The 18,242-nt window shown below is 41.1% G+C and overlaps 1 protein-coding gene across 1 annotated transcript in view; it reads right to left on the bottom strand.

The window, feature by feature from the left end:
* Nucleotides 1–1,169: 1,169 nt before the first annotated feature.
* The window catches only part of LOC117461366 (soluble guanylate cyclase 88E-like), a 43,435-nt gene continuing 26,362 nt past the window's right edge, over nt 1,170–18,242 (bottom strand). The window contains exons 10-17 of the mRNA XM_034103193.2: nt 18,034–18,163; nt 17,517–17,663; nt 13,553–13,699; nt 10,232–10,388; nt 7,216–7,325; nt 5,942–6,031; nt 4,297–4,415; nt 1,170–2,695 (exon numbers count right to left, since the gene is read on the bottom strand). Coding sequence (XP_033959084.2) covers nt 2,482–2,695; nt 4,297–4,415; nt 5,942–6,031; nt 7,216–7,325; nt 10,232–10,388; nt 13,553–13,699; nt 17,517–17,663; nt 18,034–18,163 — 1,114 coding nt within the window. The 3' untranslated portion in view covers nt 1,170–2,481. The remainder of the gene's footprint in view (nt 2,696–4,296; nt 4,416–5,941; nt 6,032–7,215; nt 7,326–10,231; nt 10,389–13,552; nt 13,700–17,516; nt 17,664–18,033; nt 18,164–18,242) is intronic.

Genomic DNA, 18,242 nt, shown 5'->3' with positions numbered 1-18,242 from the left:
GGAATTCCGGCTCTTCTTGGTGAGCCGGATCATTTGGCTCACCAAGAAGAGCCGGCTCTTTCGGCTCCCAAAGGGCTCTTCAGTTTACCACATATTATACCTTTTAATTAAATCAAATGTAGCTCTGTTTTGACTAATGATTTATGTGTACACATATATCACTTAAATTATTCAATACATCCTTTGTACTGAAGTATTCAAATGTAAAAATTACATGTTACCAAATGTTTTCATTGCATTTACAGACCCGTGTAACTCTCTGATGCCACCCAATGAATGCATTGACTTGCTTGTAGAACCACGCTACACAAAACAGATAGCAACACCTATAAAAACTATTTAAAAAAAGGGGCTACTGTATCAACCTATATAAAGTATATAAATATAGTTTTTCTCCCTGCAGGAGAGGGGAGCGTGCTTTGAGATCAGCTGCTCGGCTGCAGCGGGGAGAAGAGGGGGACAAAAAGAGATCTCCGTCCTCCGTGTTTTATTCTTATAGAAGTAAGAAGAGAAGTAATGGGGCAGAAACCCTCCTTTTTACGCAGCGGTCCAGACATAGACATCATACGGCGACACATATGCAGTTGCCAGTTACTTTTGGCATTAGGGCAGGGATATCTTTCAAGGTTTGACATAATGAATTGTGCTACCTTTAAAGCAAGCAACGATGTTTTCAAATCTGTAATCAAAAAGCTCCTCAAAAACACTATAGAAGCAGTTCCTGCCGTTGCTACGTTAGTTCAAACGGTAACAACGGACTACTTTTCTTAGCGGATGCATGTCAATTTAAATCAATACATACAACTATTTTTTAAATCAATAAAATCTTTTTCTAAATCCATAGAAGCATTTCAATTATTATTGGGAGTCATGTCGTTACTTTGTTGAGAACGTGGCCATGTGTAATAAGCGGGATACTGTCCACATTGCAGATTGCATAATGTGCCTTCATGCCGATCTAGATCCCTCCGCAAAAACAAAAAACGGCTCGTTCGCGGGCGAGAGCCGGCTCCCGTCGTTCACTATAGGAAACGCCCCTATACGATCCGCCCCTATACGATCCGCCCCTATACGATCCGCCCCTATACGATCCGCCTCCTTGCTGCGGTCTGCAGCCAGACTCTATTGGCTTTTCCTGCTGGAGCCCGCCGCTTAAAGGTGGCGGGCGCGGACCGGTCCTAGAGCCCATAGAGTTAAGGTGGTTAATTTTACCTGTAAAATCCATAGATGTAGGAGGTTCCCTAGTGGCCGTTAGCTGTACAAAAAAAATGGGGACAAAAGTCGCGGCTTATAGTCCGAAAAGTACGGTAGATAATTTTGACACTGAACAGAGTAGATCTAAAATGTGGTATTTCTACTTTCACTTTCTTTCTTCCACCACGTGTTAAAATTCAGATTGTCAGTCTCTGCAAAATGTTGAATTTCCACCAACTAACCTCCAATGACAGCGCTTGGTAATGGAGCTTATTGAAAGCAAGATTGTACACTGACGAGAGTAAATCTAAAATCTGATATTTCTACTTTTAATTAAATAATCTCCTGCACATCTTGTTGAAATGCAACGATAGTCAGTCACTGCAAGATGTTACATTTCATTCTGTCCCCGTCTGATTAACCTCCGATGGTACATTTGGCTTCAGACCCTCGTCACATGTTGGGGTTTGTCTTAAATATATTCTTCCACCACTTGTTAAAATGCAGATTGTTAGTCACGGCAAAATGTTGAATTAAACACCAATGATATTGTCAGCACTTTGTAAAGGAGCTTATTGAACTAGATCATTTTGACGCTGAACAGAGTAAATCTAAAATCTGATACTTTTAATCGAGTTAAATACTCTCCTGCACATCTTGTTGAAATGCGATGATCACTGCAAGGTGTTACATTTCATTATGTCCCCGTCCCATTAACCTCCGATCGTACATTTATCTTCACCCCCTGGTCCCATGTTGGTTTGTTTTATCATCACATACTTTGGTGGTGCTCCAACACTGGAACTCTCTCCCTATTGACATCCGCAGTCTCTGTAGAAGCTTTTAAAAAAACAACCGAAGACACGTCTTATGGGCTTTTGTTTCTACTCGAGATGTGTGTGTTCTGTTCTGATGTGTGTTCCTTTCGGGACCCTACGTGGGGTCTGTGTTTGGCTTTTATGTTGACCTTAAATATCTTCTACTTCTAACTGTACTTCTTTCTTCCACCACGTGTTAAAATGCAGATAGTCAGTCACGGCAACATGTTAAACGTCATCACCCCCCCCCTTGATTAACCTCCGATCGTACATGTATCTTCACCCCCTGGTCCCATGTTGGGGTTGGTTTGATAACACAGACTCTCCGCTCACAGGAGGCAGCAGGAGGCGCTCCTCATGGGCAGCTTGGCGGTGGGCAGCTTGGCGTACTGCTGCCTGAAGCTGTTCCTCTTGCTGTTGATGAGCGGAGCGGGGGTCTCCTCGGGGGGCAAAGTCTCGATCACAGCGATCACCGGGGGCCCCTCCATCTTTGCCCCCTTGTTGTTTTTAGTCTTTTTGTTGGCCTTGTCGTGGGGCTCGTCTGAGATGGCGGCCGGCTCGACCTCTGGCGGGGGGGCGTGCTCCAGAGGGAGGTCGCAGGGGCTCGGCTTGCGCTCCACAGGCTCCCGGCTGCCCCGATGTTCAGGTTGGAGCCCATGCGCTTGGTGTTGGAGCTGATGGAGCTAGTACATGTCCACAGTATTAGCTTCTCATCACAAACACAAACATAGTTATCAGTGAACTACTACTTTTGCATTATGCTGCAAGGATGATGGTTAGAAAGATAACCCTTTATTGACCCTGAAGTAGAGCGGCACAGATAGTAATATAATAAAGTATGCATTAGAGTTAAAGTGAATATTAATGTCGGTACAGAACATCCCTCTGATATGAGATCATGAGCCCTATAATCATAGCCGTCTCAACAAATCAAATACAGTTGTCATTTGAGAGATGTTATTTCCCAAATGTGCATTATTTAAAAAACAAAGAGAAAATTGACAGAAAAAGCAGTTTTCTTAGAGATTTCGTCAGTGTTTGTTTTATAGCTTATTAAACTGAACAAGTTTGAGCTTGTGGGATTACAAAACATCCAAAAACACCATCTTGGACTTTTAGAAACTGAGATTGAAATATTTTTCTAATTTCAAAAAGACCCTTTTTCCAAATAATACTTGAAGCAAGAAAAACTGCACTGGGAACAAGTTCTACTTTAAGCTGCAGAATAAGTTCTTTTTTAATAAAAAAAGTCTCAAAGGCTCAAAGTCTTCAGGAACTCTTTTTTTATATTGCTGCGTTGCCAGTTTTGTTTCAACACATTTTAATGTTGTAATATTTAATGTTGTTCTTCACTGGGGAGAATGTGTGTGTGTGTGTGTGTGTGTGTCCTAGCATTACTATACTTGGGGACCTAAATCTGTTTTGTAATGTTCTTCGCTGGGGAGAACGAAGGTGTGGGTGTAGTGCCACACAATATTCAATTGTACTACTTATTTATATGGAACAATGAGGTGTGTGTGTGTGTGTGTGTGCGTGTGTGTGTGTGGCCTAGCATTACTATACTTGTGCGGACCTAAATCTGTTTACACAGTCACGTGTGAGGACTGGATTCCCTTATGGGGACAAGATGGAGGTCCCCATGAGGGGGATCATTAATTTTAGGGTGAAGACTTGGTTAGGGTTAGGCATGTGTTGGTTATGGTTAGGATAAGTCTCCAGGAAATGCATGTAAGTCAATGTAATGTCCCCTGAAGTGATGTATACATGGTGTGTGTGTGTGTGTGTGTGTGTGTGTGTGTGTGTGTGTGTGTGTGTGTGTGTGTGTGTGTGTGTGTGTTAGATTTCCCAAAGATATTGAAGTGACTGTTATTTTGTATATATTGATTGTTGTGCTTTTATTTATGTCTTGATGTGAGCGCAGGTAAACATGTGTCTGATTGTGTATAGGTGTATACATATTTTTATATATATTTGTATTTGTGGGATTGTGGGAAACGGTATTTCTCCGTCTGTACACACAAACTGAATATCAGCTCTTTGTTGCCAGTTCCCATCGTCTTGTGTTCGTGTTGCTTCAGTAACAAAGTGGTTTCTCTGCTATCTGGGTGAACACTTTGATTGTGTTGGTCAGCATGACACCTCCTCACAAACAAACCCCCTAATGCTGCTGTCTGGCTCTGCGGGGGGCAATGATCAGTCTCAGACCCTCTCTACGGGGGGCTTCCGAGTCCTCGCTGTGCACAAAAGGAGAAGTGCTGCTCACTGCCTTTCTCCTGTAACTCACCCATTAGAGCTCTTGTCCTCAGATTCCTTCTGCTCCGCGCTGTATCGCAGCTCTGCCGGGGTCTTGAACGATAAATCTCTCTTCCCTTTCAGCCAGTAGGTCTTCATGTAGCCTTTACCCTGGAAGACAGTGAGGTGATCAGACATACTGTGTACGAAGGTTGGTGACAACATGTAGGAACAACATGCACTCGACCTTGCACCTGGCCTTTCTTTAACTATTTGTCTATTGCTATTAGAGATGCTCCGATCGATCGGTCGGTCATCGATGGAGATCGGCCGATACTCACTCTCTCCCGATCGATCGGTGCTCTCTAAACATGCCGATCGCGAGAGCCGATCGCATTACGTAAAATACATGACACTTTTCTCTGTGTGCGGCAAACCAAGCTCGCCAGAATGGCTTCACCGGTCTGGCATTATTTTAAGGTGTCCGAAAAAGACAGTAAAATAGCGGAATGCAACGCGCGTGTGAAGCAGAAATCCTGCAGCTCCGCCCGACGGACCGGTATGCGGAGCGAGACACACACTAAGAGTTAGAGCTAACGCACTTAGCTGTTTGATCTACCTCTGGAACAAGCTACACTAGTTATACATTTATTTATTCTTCACTGTCGGGTCACTCATGTATGGTATTGCAATGAACACATCTTTATTTTTATTAATCTTAAAGGGCACCTATCATGCTATGTGTAGGCGATAGCATAGGTTTCAGATGTATACAAAAATACCGAACAGATCACCCGTTCTAGCCATGCCTCATCTGTTTCACTTCCTGTTTGAAAATTGCTGATTTGGGGTATAAAGCTTTAAAAAAAGAAAAGAAATTGATTTAAAATAAAAAAGGAGAGGTCTGAGCTCATGCGGGACCCGGCAGCTACCGTCTAAACTAAATGCTGCCGTGATGAAACGCCATATCATGGATTATCAAGGATCTGAAACAGCATGGAGCTCAAAGGCTTTCTCTCTTGCCGGTTATACCTCAAGGTGAGTTCCTTTTTACTTCCTGCTTCTTCACACACATGCTCTCCAGCACAGGTTAGCTCTGAGTGTTAGCGATGCTAATGTAAACACTGACTATATTACGTCCAGAACAGTCGGGCATTGTTTCTGATAGCAACATTTCTGATTGGCCCGTGGGTCCACATTTCAGATGTTACGACATATCGGACGCAAATCTGGATCAGCTCCGTTGTTCCCCGTTTTTAGAGATTTGGGTACGGAGGAAAAGAGAGAGGGTTTTATTTTCTGACGCTGCGTGAGTTCCCTGACACACCGGGGACACATGTTTATATAAGACATCAAAAAGTGCATTTTGCATGATAGGTCCCCTTTAAATAGATCCCCCGGCTGATCACAGCTACAATACTACAAAGTATTAAATATAATACAAATCTCAATAAGTGATTTTTTGTAAATCCCAGGCACAATATATTTTGGACATAAAAGAAATAAGGAAGTAAAGCAGTGCATTAGAAAATAGTGCTTTTGATCAAATGGTGCAAGTTAAAAGCGGGAATAGGTAAACTACTAAAACTAACTAAACACTGAGCTGTGTAATGATATACATCGCTTTAGTTCACTTTGGGGCTATCACTAAATCTATTTATCTATGAGCACTGACGTTAATGAATAACCCAAATCACCTTCACAAAGATCTTGCCCCTCTCTTCGATGATATAGGGCTCGTGTTCCAGGTGGTCTTTGGTGGTCTGGCTGATGTGAATCTGCATGCCCTGCTCACACACACACACACACACACACACACACACACACACACACACACACACATACACACACACACACACACACACACACACACAAACACACACACACACACACACACACACACACACACACACACACACACACACACACACACACACACACACACACACACACACACACACACAAAACATGTTTAATAAAACCCCTTTAAGATCATCTATACATTTTCTTTTAATATTATCTTCTATATTACTTTACTTTTACCTATACAGGTATCCATCTTATTTATTTAGTTATTTATTTTACTAGCTAGGACGGGAGGGAGGGAAAGGGGAAAAATAAATAAAAATATTGACTGTATAAATGTAAACTCATTGTGCCTGACTCAATAAAAAAAAGTATAAAAAAAAAAAAAAAAAGATCATCAAAGGGGAGTGAAGACACTCAGCTGCCGGACTCAAATGAGGGTTTTCTTAGTGACGATATTAAGCCTCCCCCTTTTTAATTAATTTTCTTTTCATAATTTTCCAACAAAACATGACATTAACTCGTATTACTGTAAGTAATGGAAAGCAAATGAAGCCTGCTGCATTAACTCAAAAGCAGCATGGTGTCATTAAACAGGAAATGGTTTTCTGTGCTAATCGTCTTTAATTGGACTCGGGGAAATCACGTTGCAGTCATTTTTACTCTAGAGCAGGGCCACATCCTGTACAGAAGGATATACGAAGGGCTGGGCCACGCACTAGAGTCAGTTATAAGTTAGCAAAATCAATCAGATGTAGGTAAAGTATGCTTGTGAGTGTTGGCAGCGTATCCCTTAAAACAGAAGCTTCAGGTCGATTATAATAAGGAGAAATAGGAAGGGTGTATGTAAATAAGTCATTGGGCTTTTTTCCTATCAACTAAGATATGTTAGAAAATGTTTCCAACTTTAATTGACTGCATTTATTTGAAATAATGAATACTTCATGAATACTTCTGTGTAATATATTTGTATATTTAAGAAGTACAATACAAGACAAGCACAAGTTTCATTTGAGGGCCATACTGCACTTTTTAATTTGCTGAAGGTCAATTCAAAATGCACCGCGGGCCGCATTTGGCCCCCCGGCCGTAGTTTGGACACCCCTGCCCTATAGCCTTTGGGGTTATTTAGCACATGTTATCGTTATGATGTCGGCATAGTCACCACTCCATTGCTCTCCATCCTGGAGGCGGTGTTCACGGTGTCTCCGAACAGACAGTAGCGAGGCATCTTCAGACCCACCACACCTGCCACCACCATCCCCGAGTGGACACCTGCGAGAACGGAGGAAAACCGTTTATAGGAGCAAATCTCGCTGGTTTAAAGGTCACGCACTTTTTCATGTCTCTTCTACATCAACACGTGGAAAGAGATTCTGAAAGTTTCAGGAAAAAAGATTGAGCGGGATAATGTACATAGTAAATACGGATTAAGTACATTGAACCCCATCTTTACCACCTAACATTAGAGTTACAATCATTATTATCCAGTAAGATAATTTGTACTATACTGAAATGCACTATTAGCTTTTGTACTTTAAGTTAATTTTAAAGCAAATATGTTTGTACTTTTATTGCTATGGCTATTTCAAGAGTATATTATATTTTATTAGTATATTAATATTTTCAATTTTTCCAATGTTATGCTTCCAAATCCAAGGTACAAATTATAAAATGTTGTACCTTTTCCTGCACTACATTTATCTGACTAATTAAATACGGATTAAATAAATCTAACCCCATCTTTACCACCGGCAACATTAGAGTTATGTATTTACACCAATAATTATTATACAGTTATATCCTTTGTACTATTCTGAAATGCACTATTAGCTTTTTTACTTTCGGTTTATTACTAAGCCAAGTTTTCCTCAGGAATCATTTTGAATACTTCTACTTGTAAGCGTATTTTCCACTGTATCATCAGTACTTTAACTTGATACTTCCTCAACCAATTATTATCTTAATGTTATGGGCAAGAATGAGACAGAATGGAGATAAAACCAGAACATAACCATCAAGAACGGGCAAGAAACAGAATTGATAACAAGGCGATGAATTAGTAATATACTCATGTTGAACATTACCATTCTGCTACAGCCTGTCTGTATTTTAAACTTGTAATTAATGATTATTATTCTGATCAACTCAATTAAATCGTTTTTTACCAATTGACACCACTAATTGGAACTAACTGTACCAAACATCTGTAAAGAACATCCAGAAACATTCATCTGTTTGCATCTTGCAAATTATTTATCTATACATCATATATATTGTATAGAGACTCTTTGTTTTATGTCCTATATATTCATGTTGCATTGTGGGTGGAGCCGGTGACTTTAGTTTTCATTGCCATATCTACACTGTAGCTAGAGTCAGGGTTCATACACTTTTTCACCCATGACCTCTCCATGACCTTTACCTAATTTCCATGACCAAACAAAGTACTCTTTCTCAGCTGCACCACTGAAAATGGTTTATTTGAACATGGAACAGGAAAGTAAGGTCTGCATCTGAAACATGTCGTGCCGATCTAAAACAAATCAAATAGGCGTACTAGCTTCCACACGCTAAAGCCACTCAAATCTCACACCAGCAAAACACCTCGATAGTTAAATGCCATTTTACGTTTCATTACTATACGATACAGTATTTATCATCATTATAGTATTACTATTTCGGCGATTAGATAAAATATACATTATATTTGATGCAACTTTAGTTCCATGACTTTCCCAAAATGTGGGAACAATATTGTTTTCCATAACTTTCCCAGGGCCTGGAATTAGCATTTTGAATTTCCATGACTCTTCCAGGTTTGTAACGAGCGTAGGAACCCCGTCATGACAATAAAAGCCTTGACAATCTGAATCAAAGTCTGCACTGAATTGGGGAAGAGGGCGTTTCGCTATGCTTCCCAACGAGCTGAAACTCAGAGGTCTGGTTTCTTTAAGACGGACTCAAAGCGACTCCATGACTTTGAGGCTGATACTTGTTGTATGACTGTGTTGAGATTGGGTGTTTTAAACTGTCTCTAACTGCTCTGCTACCCATCTTGGGCCAGGACTCTCTTAAAAAACAGATTTGTTTGTCTCGATGAGACTCTATCCTGTTAAGGGTTGAATAAAACAAACAATAATATGATCCATATTGAGGGAAATGTCTCTCGTCTTTCTGCCAACATGTCAGTACAGCGCCCCCTTGTGACGGTAAGGAGACACTGTCTTTGTCCAACGTTGTATGTTACCTTGGTCTTCTATTTCACACTAAAGCTTTCTATTGTGCTCCAAGTTCTCAAGATGTCTCTTCAGAGGATTAAAAAGCCCGACCTTCACATGTCTAAAGTCTAAGGATCAAAACACTCTGTGATCGAGGTCTGACCCGGAGCTCTCTCTGACCTCCCAATTGCCTGTCTTTAAATCTCGTTTAAAGACCTGCTTGTTCTCCCGTGCTTTTGCAGACCGCGTTTGAGACGTGTCAGTGTGTGTTTTCTAAATTGGGGTTTTCCATTTTGTTGTGTTCAAATGTTTTTACATCGTGTATGAGGGTTTTCAGTCTGGCTATAAGTATGGTTTCATTGTCTCGTGCTTTTACATTAGTTTCTCTTTGTCCTATCGGTTTTGTCTAAATGTATTTATGGTGGTTTTTTATATATTTATTGATGTACAGCACTTTTGGGAAAATCCTAAATGTCCTCTTTCAGTATGAGAGTAACATGATAACAAAGGCATCCCAACTGTAGCTGTGAACATGACAGGATGTCTGATGACCTGGAAGAGCATCAGGACTGTTTGAGGCAGATGATAGCTATGTGATGAACATGATGATTCAGCCTCTATGGAGAGAGACATCAAGCATGCTCATTTCTGAAGTGGAGCTAATCTGAAGTAAACATTGAAGACTGCTTTCTGTCCCTCCATCTTGTGACTGTGTGACTCCCTCTCTTGGATATTAGCATGTGAAGGACACTGCTCAGGAACTAGCTGATGCTCTGTATGTGATGATACTTCCTTTCAGAGACGATCACAGACACACGGATCCTGAGGTTGAAGATCAAGCCGGGGACGAGTGAGATTTTTCCTAACAAGCACTTTGGTCAACTCTGTTGTTTTAAAATGTGCTATATAAATAAAGTTGGATTGAATTGGAAGTGATGATCTGAAGCTGCTGCTGCTCACCGACTCTGATCTGGATGTTGTCCCCGGTGGACGGGTCCTTCAGGTGGTCGATGGAGCTCAGCATGTCCAGCGCCATGTCGCAGATATGGTGCGCGTGAAAGGTGGTTTTATTGGGAACGCCGGCCACCACCATGTAGGCGTCGCGGATCGTCTCCACCTGCACAGAAAGTCAACTCTATTGTCAACCTTTCAGTTTGTGTGTACAGAGAGATCGAAAAAACGTTTCCCACAATCCCGAATACAAAGACATATACAAATATATATACACAATCAACACACACGTGTATACATATGCACACATTAAGACATAATCAATACAAAATAGCAGTCGCTTAAATATCTTTGATGTGTGTGTGGAAAGGAGGGAGACGGTGACTGCAGACAGACTAACACACTTCTCTCATTGATTACATTCGTCAGGAATCAGGATCTGACTATTTATTTATACCGGAGGGAAATTGGGTTTCGTGACAGTTGCTCAATGTCAGAATGAAATGAAGCCAAGGATTGAATATGCATAATAAAATAAATATAATAAAGTTAAGGTCAAATGTCCAATACAAAAATAAAACACAAAAACATATACATATTGATATAAACATAGAAGTTAAAGTCAAAATAATCACATTTAAGTATATATTCTGATTCAATTATATACGTAGAAGGAAAATGTAAAAAAAAAAGTATGAGCTTTCATTTTACATTCAGGAAATTAGGCAACACAAACTGATTTGTCAAAAGTACATCTCAAAATAAACGAGAGTTGAAAGTAAAGTGTAAATATGCACATCAGGCAAGAGCTGCAAAATTAGAACATTTTTCAATGTGACAGGAAAATAGCTGCTAACTATTTTTGATTGTCGAATAATTGCTTAAATAATTTCCCCTGCAAAAAGGTGAGAAAAGGCTGTTTTTACGCTTTTAATAATATAGTTTTCCTCAGTTATATCGAATTGGACTTAAAAAGAAATCCAAAGAATCCCCCTTGGACATTTTTTAAGATCAAACAACTCATCTTGAAAATATTTGGCAGATGAATCGATAATGAGAAGGATCGTGAGTTGCAGGGCATCAGGCTGTTTTTCACGGACTTTATGGACGTGCTTCTCACTGAGCGTTTTTCACGCTTTAATAATATGCAGATTTCCTCAGTTACTCTGTTTTATGTCGAAAAGGACTCACGAAACATCTAAAGAATTCCCCTTGGACTTTGGGATGGACTTTTTGCCAAACATGTCTGACATTGTTAAAGATCAAAACTGTGGGGGGAAACTTCTGAAGCAATTGGAGAGTCAGGACTCGGAGAGAAACACGATGGAGAGCTGGAGCTTTGATGGCTGACGGTTTATTTGGAGCTTCGGCCGGAGAACATGTCACGAGCCACGAGTTGACCACACGGTTGAGATGCCACTATCAATTCTGAAGACCCCTCCTGTAGCTCCAGGTTTTAACTAGTTCAGAGTGTAATAATCAACATTCTTCATTACAGACAGCTGAGGACACTGGGTCATCTACACCCCGAGAAGGATGTGTTCCAGGTGTCCCACAACAATAACTATCAGAGCGTGGCCCGGTCATAAACTGGTAACAACAACAAAATGCTTGGGCAGCCCCTCCTTAAAGGTGGGGTAGGTAAGTTTGAGAAACCGGCTCGAGATCGCTAGAATTTGAAAATACACAACCGGAGAAAATCTGCCACTTCCTCACAGAGCCCCTCCTCCAACACACACGAACGCACACATGACCAATGAGGGCACGAGAGAAGTTTGTGCCCCGATGGAAGGCTGACAGGCAGGTAGGCCATCCAGTTACTTTAGCCGGGCCGAGGCAGATGATTGGTCGTGCTTTTTACAGCGACACGGCTTCCACAGATGACATTTTTTTATGGATTTTTTATTCATTGCTATCGGGATGTTAAGAGCATTCCATGGAATATAACAAAAAGTGTATCTCGAGCCGGTTACTCAAACTTACATACCCCACCTTTAAGGGAGATAGGCTGCCCAAGGCTGGGCATCTGCGTCAGAGGGCGAAAGGTAAACATGTATACAGAATAGTGTTGTCACGATACCAACGTTTTGGTTCCGATACCAAGTCAAGAATTGCGATTCCGATTCTTTTTCGATACTTTTCTTAAAAAAAGGGAAACAGTCTTAAATGTAATTATTGTGCTTTATTTCACACCATAACCATAACACAAACTTATAAACAATGAGAACAATAAATAAAATATATGACTATAATTTGTATTAAATACAATCAAGCATCATTTATAAACAACTTTTAGTTTTTCGCTTCTGGCATCTTTTTTGTCAACAAGCCGAGGCGCAGCGGCAGTTACACTACAGGCATCGAAAAATGCTTTCAACGCTTCGCCCATTCACTTGAATGGGGTGACGTAGAAGATTTTTAAACTTCGCCGAACTGCATTGTGGGGAGCATGGCATGGCTTTGCAAGCATCACGAGCATCTATCGGCATCAAAAGTTGAACAATGTTCAACTTTTGAGGCTCGATGCTTGGCATCAGCCAATCAAATCCCGCGTATGCAAATCTGACAGTACAAGCGCTAGCCAATCAAACCGCGTGTATGCTGTGAGAGACTACGCGGGTCATTTCCTCATATCCAAAAAAATGGAGCGGTAGTGAATCACCCGGTGCTGAATGATCAGTCTCTGTTCATCTACCGGGATACAAACCGGAGGAGCGAGGCATGGAGGGAGGTGGCAGAGACAGTGGGTGGAACTGGCAGGTTTTCGCCTGTTTGGGGATTTTATATCCAGTTTAGTTCGTTTTAACGTTGCTATTGCTTTGTGTGCCGGGGGCGGGAGATTCCTGATTGGTTGTTGGTCGCGAGAAATCGCCAAGCCTCAGACACGCCCGGCTTCAAGATGTTTTGATGCCTGTAGTGTAGATGGGCCGTCCCACTTGCAGCCATGCTTCTCGCTTTCTCGCTTTCTCACATGCTCTGGCAACTAGCGCGTGCACGAGAGAGGGGAGGCACTTAGAGCGTGCACGAGGGGGGAGGGGCTGCAGGCACGGCTGCAGTGCAGGGAGTGGAAGCAGAGCGCTGAACACACACGGCTCTTATTAAAACGGCGCTTTCTCACCGGAGTACTTTCCCCGTCATTCTTAAAGTACCGATACTAATGAAACGGAGGAATCGTAACGTTTTTAACGGCAGGGTATCGCGGTACCTTTCAAGTATCGGTACACCGTGCAGCACTAATACAGAATTATTCCCTGACAAAAACAATAATCTAGAAAATATTTAATTTCGATAATGAAAAGGATCTCGAGTTGCAGGCGGTTTCCCACTGACCTTATAGACGTTGTGCTTCTCGCTGAGCGTGTCGAACACGATGTAGATCTCGTTCAGCATGTCCACCACCTGCATGGGAGTGATGTGGATGCAGATCTCGTTGAACTTCACCACGTCGCTGAACAGGATGGTCACATCGGGGAAGACCTGGGATAAAAAACAAATAATATATGTTTTGATTATGATGATTTGCCTGTTTTTAAATCTCGTTTAAAGACATACTTTGTTTTCTAAATTTGTGTTTTCTAAATTGTTGTGTTCTAAAATGTTTTTACATCGTGTATGAGGGTTTTCAGTCTGTGGCTGTAAGTATGGTTTTTATTGTCTCGTACTTTTACATTAGTTTCTTTTTGTCCTATCGGTTCTGTCTAAATGTTTTATGCTGCTTTTTTAAATATGTATTGATGTACCGCACTTTGGTCAACTCTGTTGTTTTTAAATGTGCTGTATACATAAACCAGTTTTCAATAAGATGTCTGATTTTCAAGATTCAAGGCTTTATTGTCATGTGTACATAGCTACAGTGTAGATCTGGCTCCTCCTACAGTGCAACATGAATATATATAGGACATAGGACAAATAAAATGGATCAAATAGTGCAAGAGAATGTTTTGAGTTGTAAATGGACTGTACTTATATAGCGCTTTATCCAGTCTTTAAGACCCCTCAAAGCGCTTTACATACTACATGTCATTCACCCATTCATACAGAGCAGTGCCACTTGCTCGAGGACCTAACATTCACACACCGTTGGCCATCAGGAGCAACTCAATATTAAGTATCTTGCCCAAGGATACATCGACATGTGGGCTGGGATCGAACCCACAACCTTCTGGTTGAAAGACGACCGCACCCCCTCGCAGCCACAGTCGCCCACAGATGTGCAAGTAAATACAATTAAAATAGAAATCGTGCAAGAAGAGTCATATACAAGTAAATGGAATATGATTGTATTGTTGTCTTTAAGTGAACCCTTTATTATTAATGTTATTTCATTTGTTTTTAAGTTAGTCATTTTATATGGTGGATACCACAGTGATGAATTTAGCACGATTAAACGGTACACTCCATTTCTTTCTGCTCTGTACCCCTCATGTGTTCGGTCTTGAATGTCAATAACATTGACCTTTACCTTCATGTCCGCCTTCAGACATCTTTGGACCCTGTTGGCAAAAAAAACCTTCTCACTTCTCCTCACTCCTTTTGCACAGCTGCTGCGAGTGAAGTTAATTTGCTTGTGTAAAAATGGCAGTTCCATTTCCTGTGGAGATCACTGCTAATCTAAAAGCAATGTTGCATGGCTGACCTCTGACATCCGTTTTTTTGACAGAAAAATACGAACTTGAAATGCTAGACTCGTGCTTCCTTTGAGTAAATGATGTGTTAGGATAAGAGGTGGGTAAGTAGTGGAGTACAAATACTTCATTACTGTACTTAAGTACATTGTTCTGGTATCAGTACTTTACTCCACTACTTATTTTCTGATGAGTTTTTACTTTTATTTCTTACATGTTGAACTCAAATACCTGTACTTTGTACTTCTTACATGTTGAACCCAAATACCTGTACTTTCTACTTCTTACATGTTGAACTCAAATACCTGTACTTTCTACTTCTCTCATGTTGAACTCAAATACCTGTACTTTCTACTTCTTACATGTTGAACTCAAATACCTGTACTTTCTACTTCTTACATGTTGAACTCAAATACCTGTACTTTCTACTTCTTACATGTTGAACCCAAATACCTGTACTTTCTACTTCTTACATGTTGAACACAAATACCTGTACTTTCTACTTCTTACATGTTGAACTCAAATACCTGTACTTTCTACTTCTTACATGTTGAACCCAAATACCTGTACTTTCTACTTCTTACATGTTGAACTCAAATACCTGTACTTTCTACTTCTTACATGTTGAACTCAAATACCTGTACTTTCTACTTCTTACATGTTGAACTCAAATACCTGTACTTTCTACTTCTTACATGTTGAACACAAATACCTGTACTTTCTACTTCTTACATGTTGAACTCAAATACCTGTACTTTCTACTTCTTACATGTTGAACTCAAATACCTGTACTTTCTACTTCTTACATGTTGAACTCAAATACCTGTACTTTCTCCTTCTTACATGTTGAACCCAAATACCTGTACTTTCTACTTCTTACATGTTGAACACAAATACCTGTACTTTCTACTTCTTACATGTTGAACACAAATACCTGTACTTTCTACTTCGTAAAAGTGTTAAACACAAATACCTGTACTTTATACTTCTTACATGTTGAACACAAATTCTTTCTACTTCTCTCATTTCCCAAACAGCTGGTTCCTTTAGTCTGAATGTGTGTTTGGTGCGTGGTCATTATTCTTTAGAGTCATTGCGTGCCTATTGGTTGGAACACGATCCGTGTATCCATCACTTCCTGGTCTTCTCTAAAGAAGAGGGACCAATGGAAACGTTGTCATGTTGCCGTTGTTCAGCATGGAAACATTCATTGGCTAACAATGACATTATTGTTCTATTAAAATAAAGGGAGGTCAGGTACTCTTTAAAGCAGCTGCTAGCTATGGGTACTTTTTACATTTCAAAGTCCTTTTACTTGAGTAAAGGAGTTTAGTCAGTACTTCTACTTTTACCAGAGTATTTTTAAACACGATTATTTGTACTTCTACTTGAGTAAAGCCCGCGTCACACTGTCCCGAAATGGACACCAGATGGACACACGATAACGGAAATATTACATTTCGGCATCTTAAGCCATCGTATGACCGCCGGTGGAGTTTCTCAGGCTCCGGCAGCAACTTCGTGAGCGGTGGCAAAATCTTTGGCATGCCAAAAAATAGCCGAAAGACCTTGCGAAGGTTCATTTTCGTGTTGAATTTGTGTGTCCATTTTGCCCTTCGTAAGGCCATCGTGAGGGCATCTTGTCAAATCGTGTCATCTTCGTCTGTACTTCGTGTGATCATCAGTGCCATCGGGCATTTATCACCTCATGAAGACAATACGAAGCAATCAAGAAGCTGCCCGATTGTCTTAGGAAGATCACACGACTACGTATAAAGTCGTATATAAGTCTTTATAAAATACTATAAAGCTATGTTGGGCAAACTCCCGTATTACATCTGTTCTCTGGTAAAGCAGAAAGTTGCGGGCAGCTATTGTCTGAGATCGCAGGACGTGGTCTTGTTAGATGTGCCGAGAGTGAGGACTGTCTTAGGTAAGACGGCTTGTATGTGCGCAGCTCCACTTGCTTGGAACAGCCTACAGTCCAAATTGAAATTGAGCAATTTTATTTCTCTGAATGTTTTTAAGGCACGTCTGCACGAGATGCTTTCTGACACTATGGGTGTTTGTAAGTGTTGGTGAATATGTAATTATGATGTCCTCTATTGTTTGTTTTTATGTTTCATGTGGAACTAAATTGATGCAGGTCTCCCTTGTAAAAGAGATCCATGATCTCAAGGGACCTATCTGTCTAAATAAAGGTTTGAAATGAAATGAGGTGAAGCCCTCGCAATGCCGTCGTGTAGCCATCGTATTATAGTACAATTTGTGTTCTGTGAAACTGAAAAGGATATTACATTGTTTTTGCTACTTTTGTTTCAGTTGTATGTCTTAAATGTAATTTAGTTTAACTTCCTGTTTTATTTAGATGCTTTTATTTTGAAGGCGAGTTTACGTTGTTGACAGGAAGTTGTTGTTGCTATGGAAACAACATGACGGAGTGTGTGGCCTTCTGTAGGCATCGTACTTGCTTCGGCTGTTGCTTGGCCGTTGACCAAGTTCGGGGCCATCTTCGTGCGAAATTCACAGTTCCATATTCGTTTGTCCATCTGGTGTCAATTTCGGGACAGTGTTTACTTTTGCCATCAGGTTAGGATCACTGCGAGACGTCTATGGCCTCAGTTTGGCAGTTATACTGTGCACACTCGCAGTCGAGTATTATTGTGTACCTGGCACGTCTCCAGCGCAGTGATCCCCTTCCTGAGGCGGTCGGCCACAGCTTTCGGGATCATGGCGTACAGCAAAGAATCTCCTCTCTTCTTCTCCTCGTCCAGCGTCTTGATGACTTCCATCAGCTGAGCGTATTTCTGTTGCTCCTAGAGGATGGGGGAATTGGACAAAAGAGTCTACAGTTACAGTCTGACCTCTTCTTAAAGCTCAAAAATCCCTCTCTGCCTTCTCTAATCCTCTTAATCCACATCTCTCCTGCATGACTGAGGTGCATGTAATGGGTGAAAACGATACTGGAGCAGAGCTTTCACCTGGCCGGGCGCTTTAATGCAGAAAACGGGCACTTCTTACAGGTTGTGCACTCAGCGTATCATATCCTTCAGCTTCTACTTGGAACCATATTTCAGGACAATTTATAAAGCCCTGTGAACCACCTCAAACTGCTCTGGGATTTGGTACAAAGTGTGCTTTGTCTGCAATGCTCCATCCCTGCAGAAAAGGGATTTTTCTGCTCACCTGATCCAGGGCCAGCTGTAGCTCGGCCGATTGTTGCGTCCCGGCCAGAATCAGCTCTCTGCTGGAGTCATGCAGGTTCAGATCGTTCACGTACACTCCCATCTTTATCATGTCCTCCACTGTCTCTATGCTGCAGAAGTAAGGAGAGCAAACAAGAATACATGTATTAGGGGTGGTGGAAATAATCGATACAGCATAGTATCGCGATA

The sequence above is a fragment of the Pseudochaenichthys georgianus genome, chromosome 16 (assembly GCF_902827115.2).
Source record: "Pseudochaenichthys georgianus chromosome 16, fPseGeo1.2, whole genome shotgun sequence".
In the NCBI taxonomy this organism is placed as follows: domain Eukaryota; kingdom Metazoa; phylum Chordata; class Actinopteri; order Perciformes; family Channichthyidae; genus Pseudochaenichthys; species Pseudochaenichthys georgianus.
The sequence above is the reverse complement of the archived record's forward strand: the minus strand, read 5'-3'. Positions and strand labels throughout refer to the sequence as shown.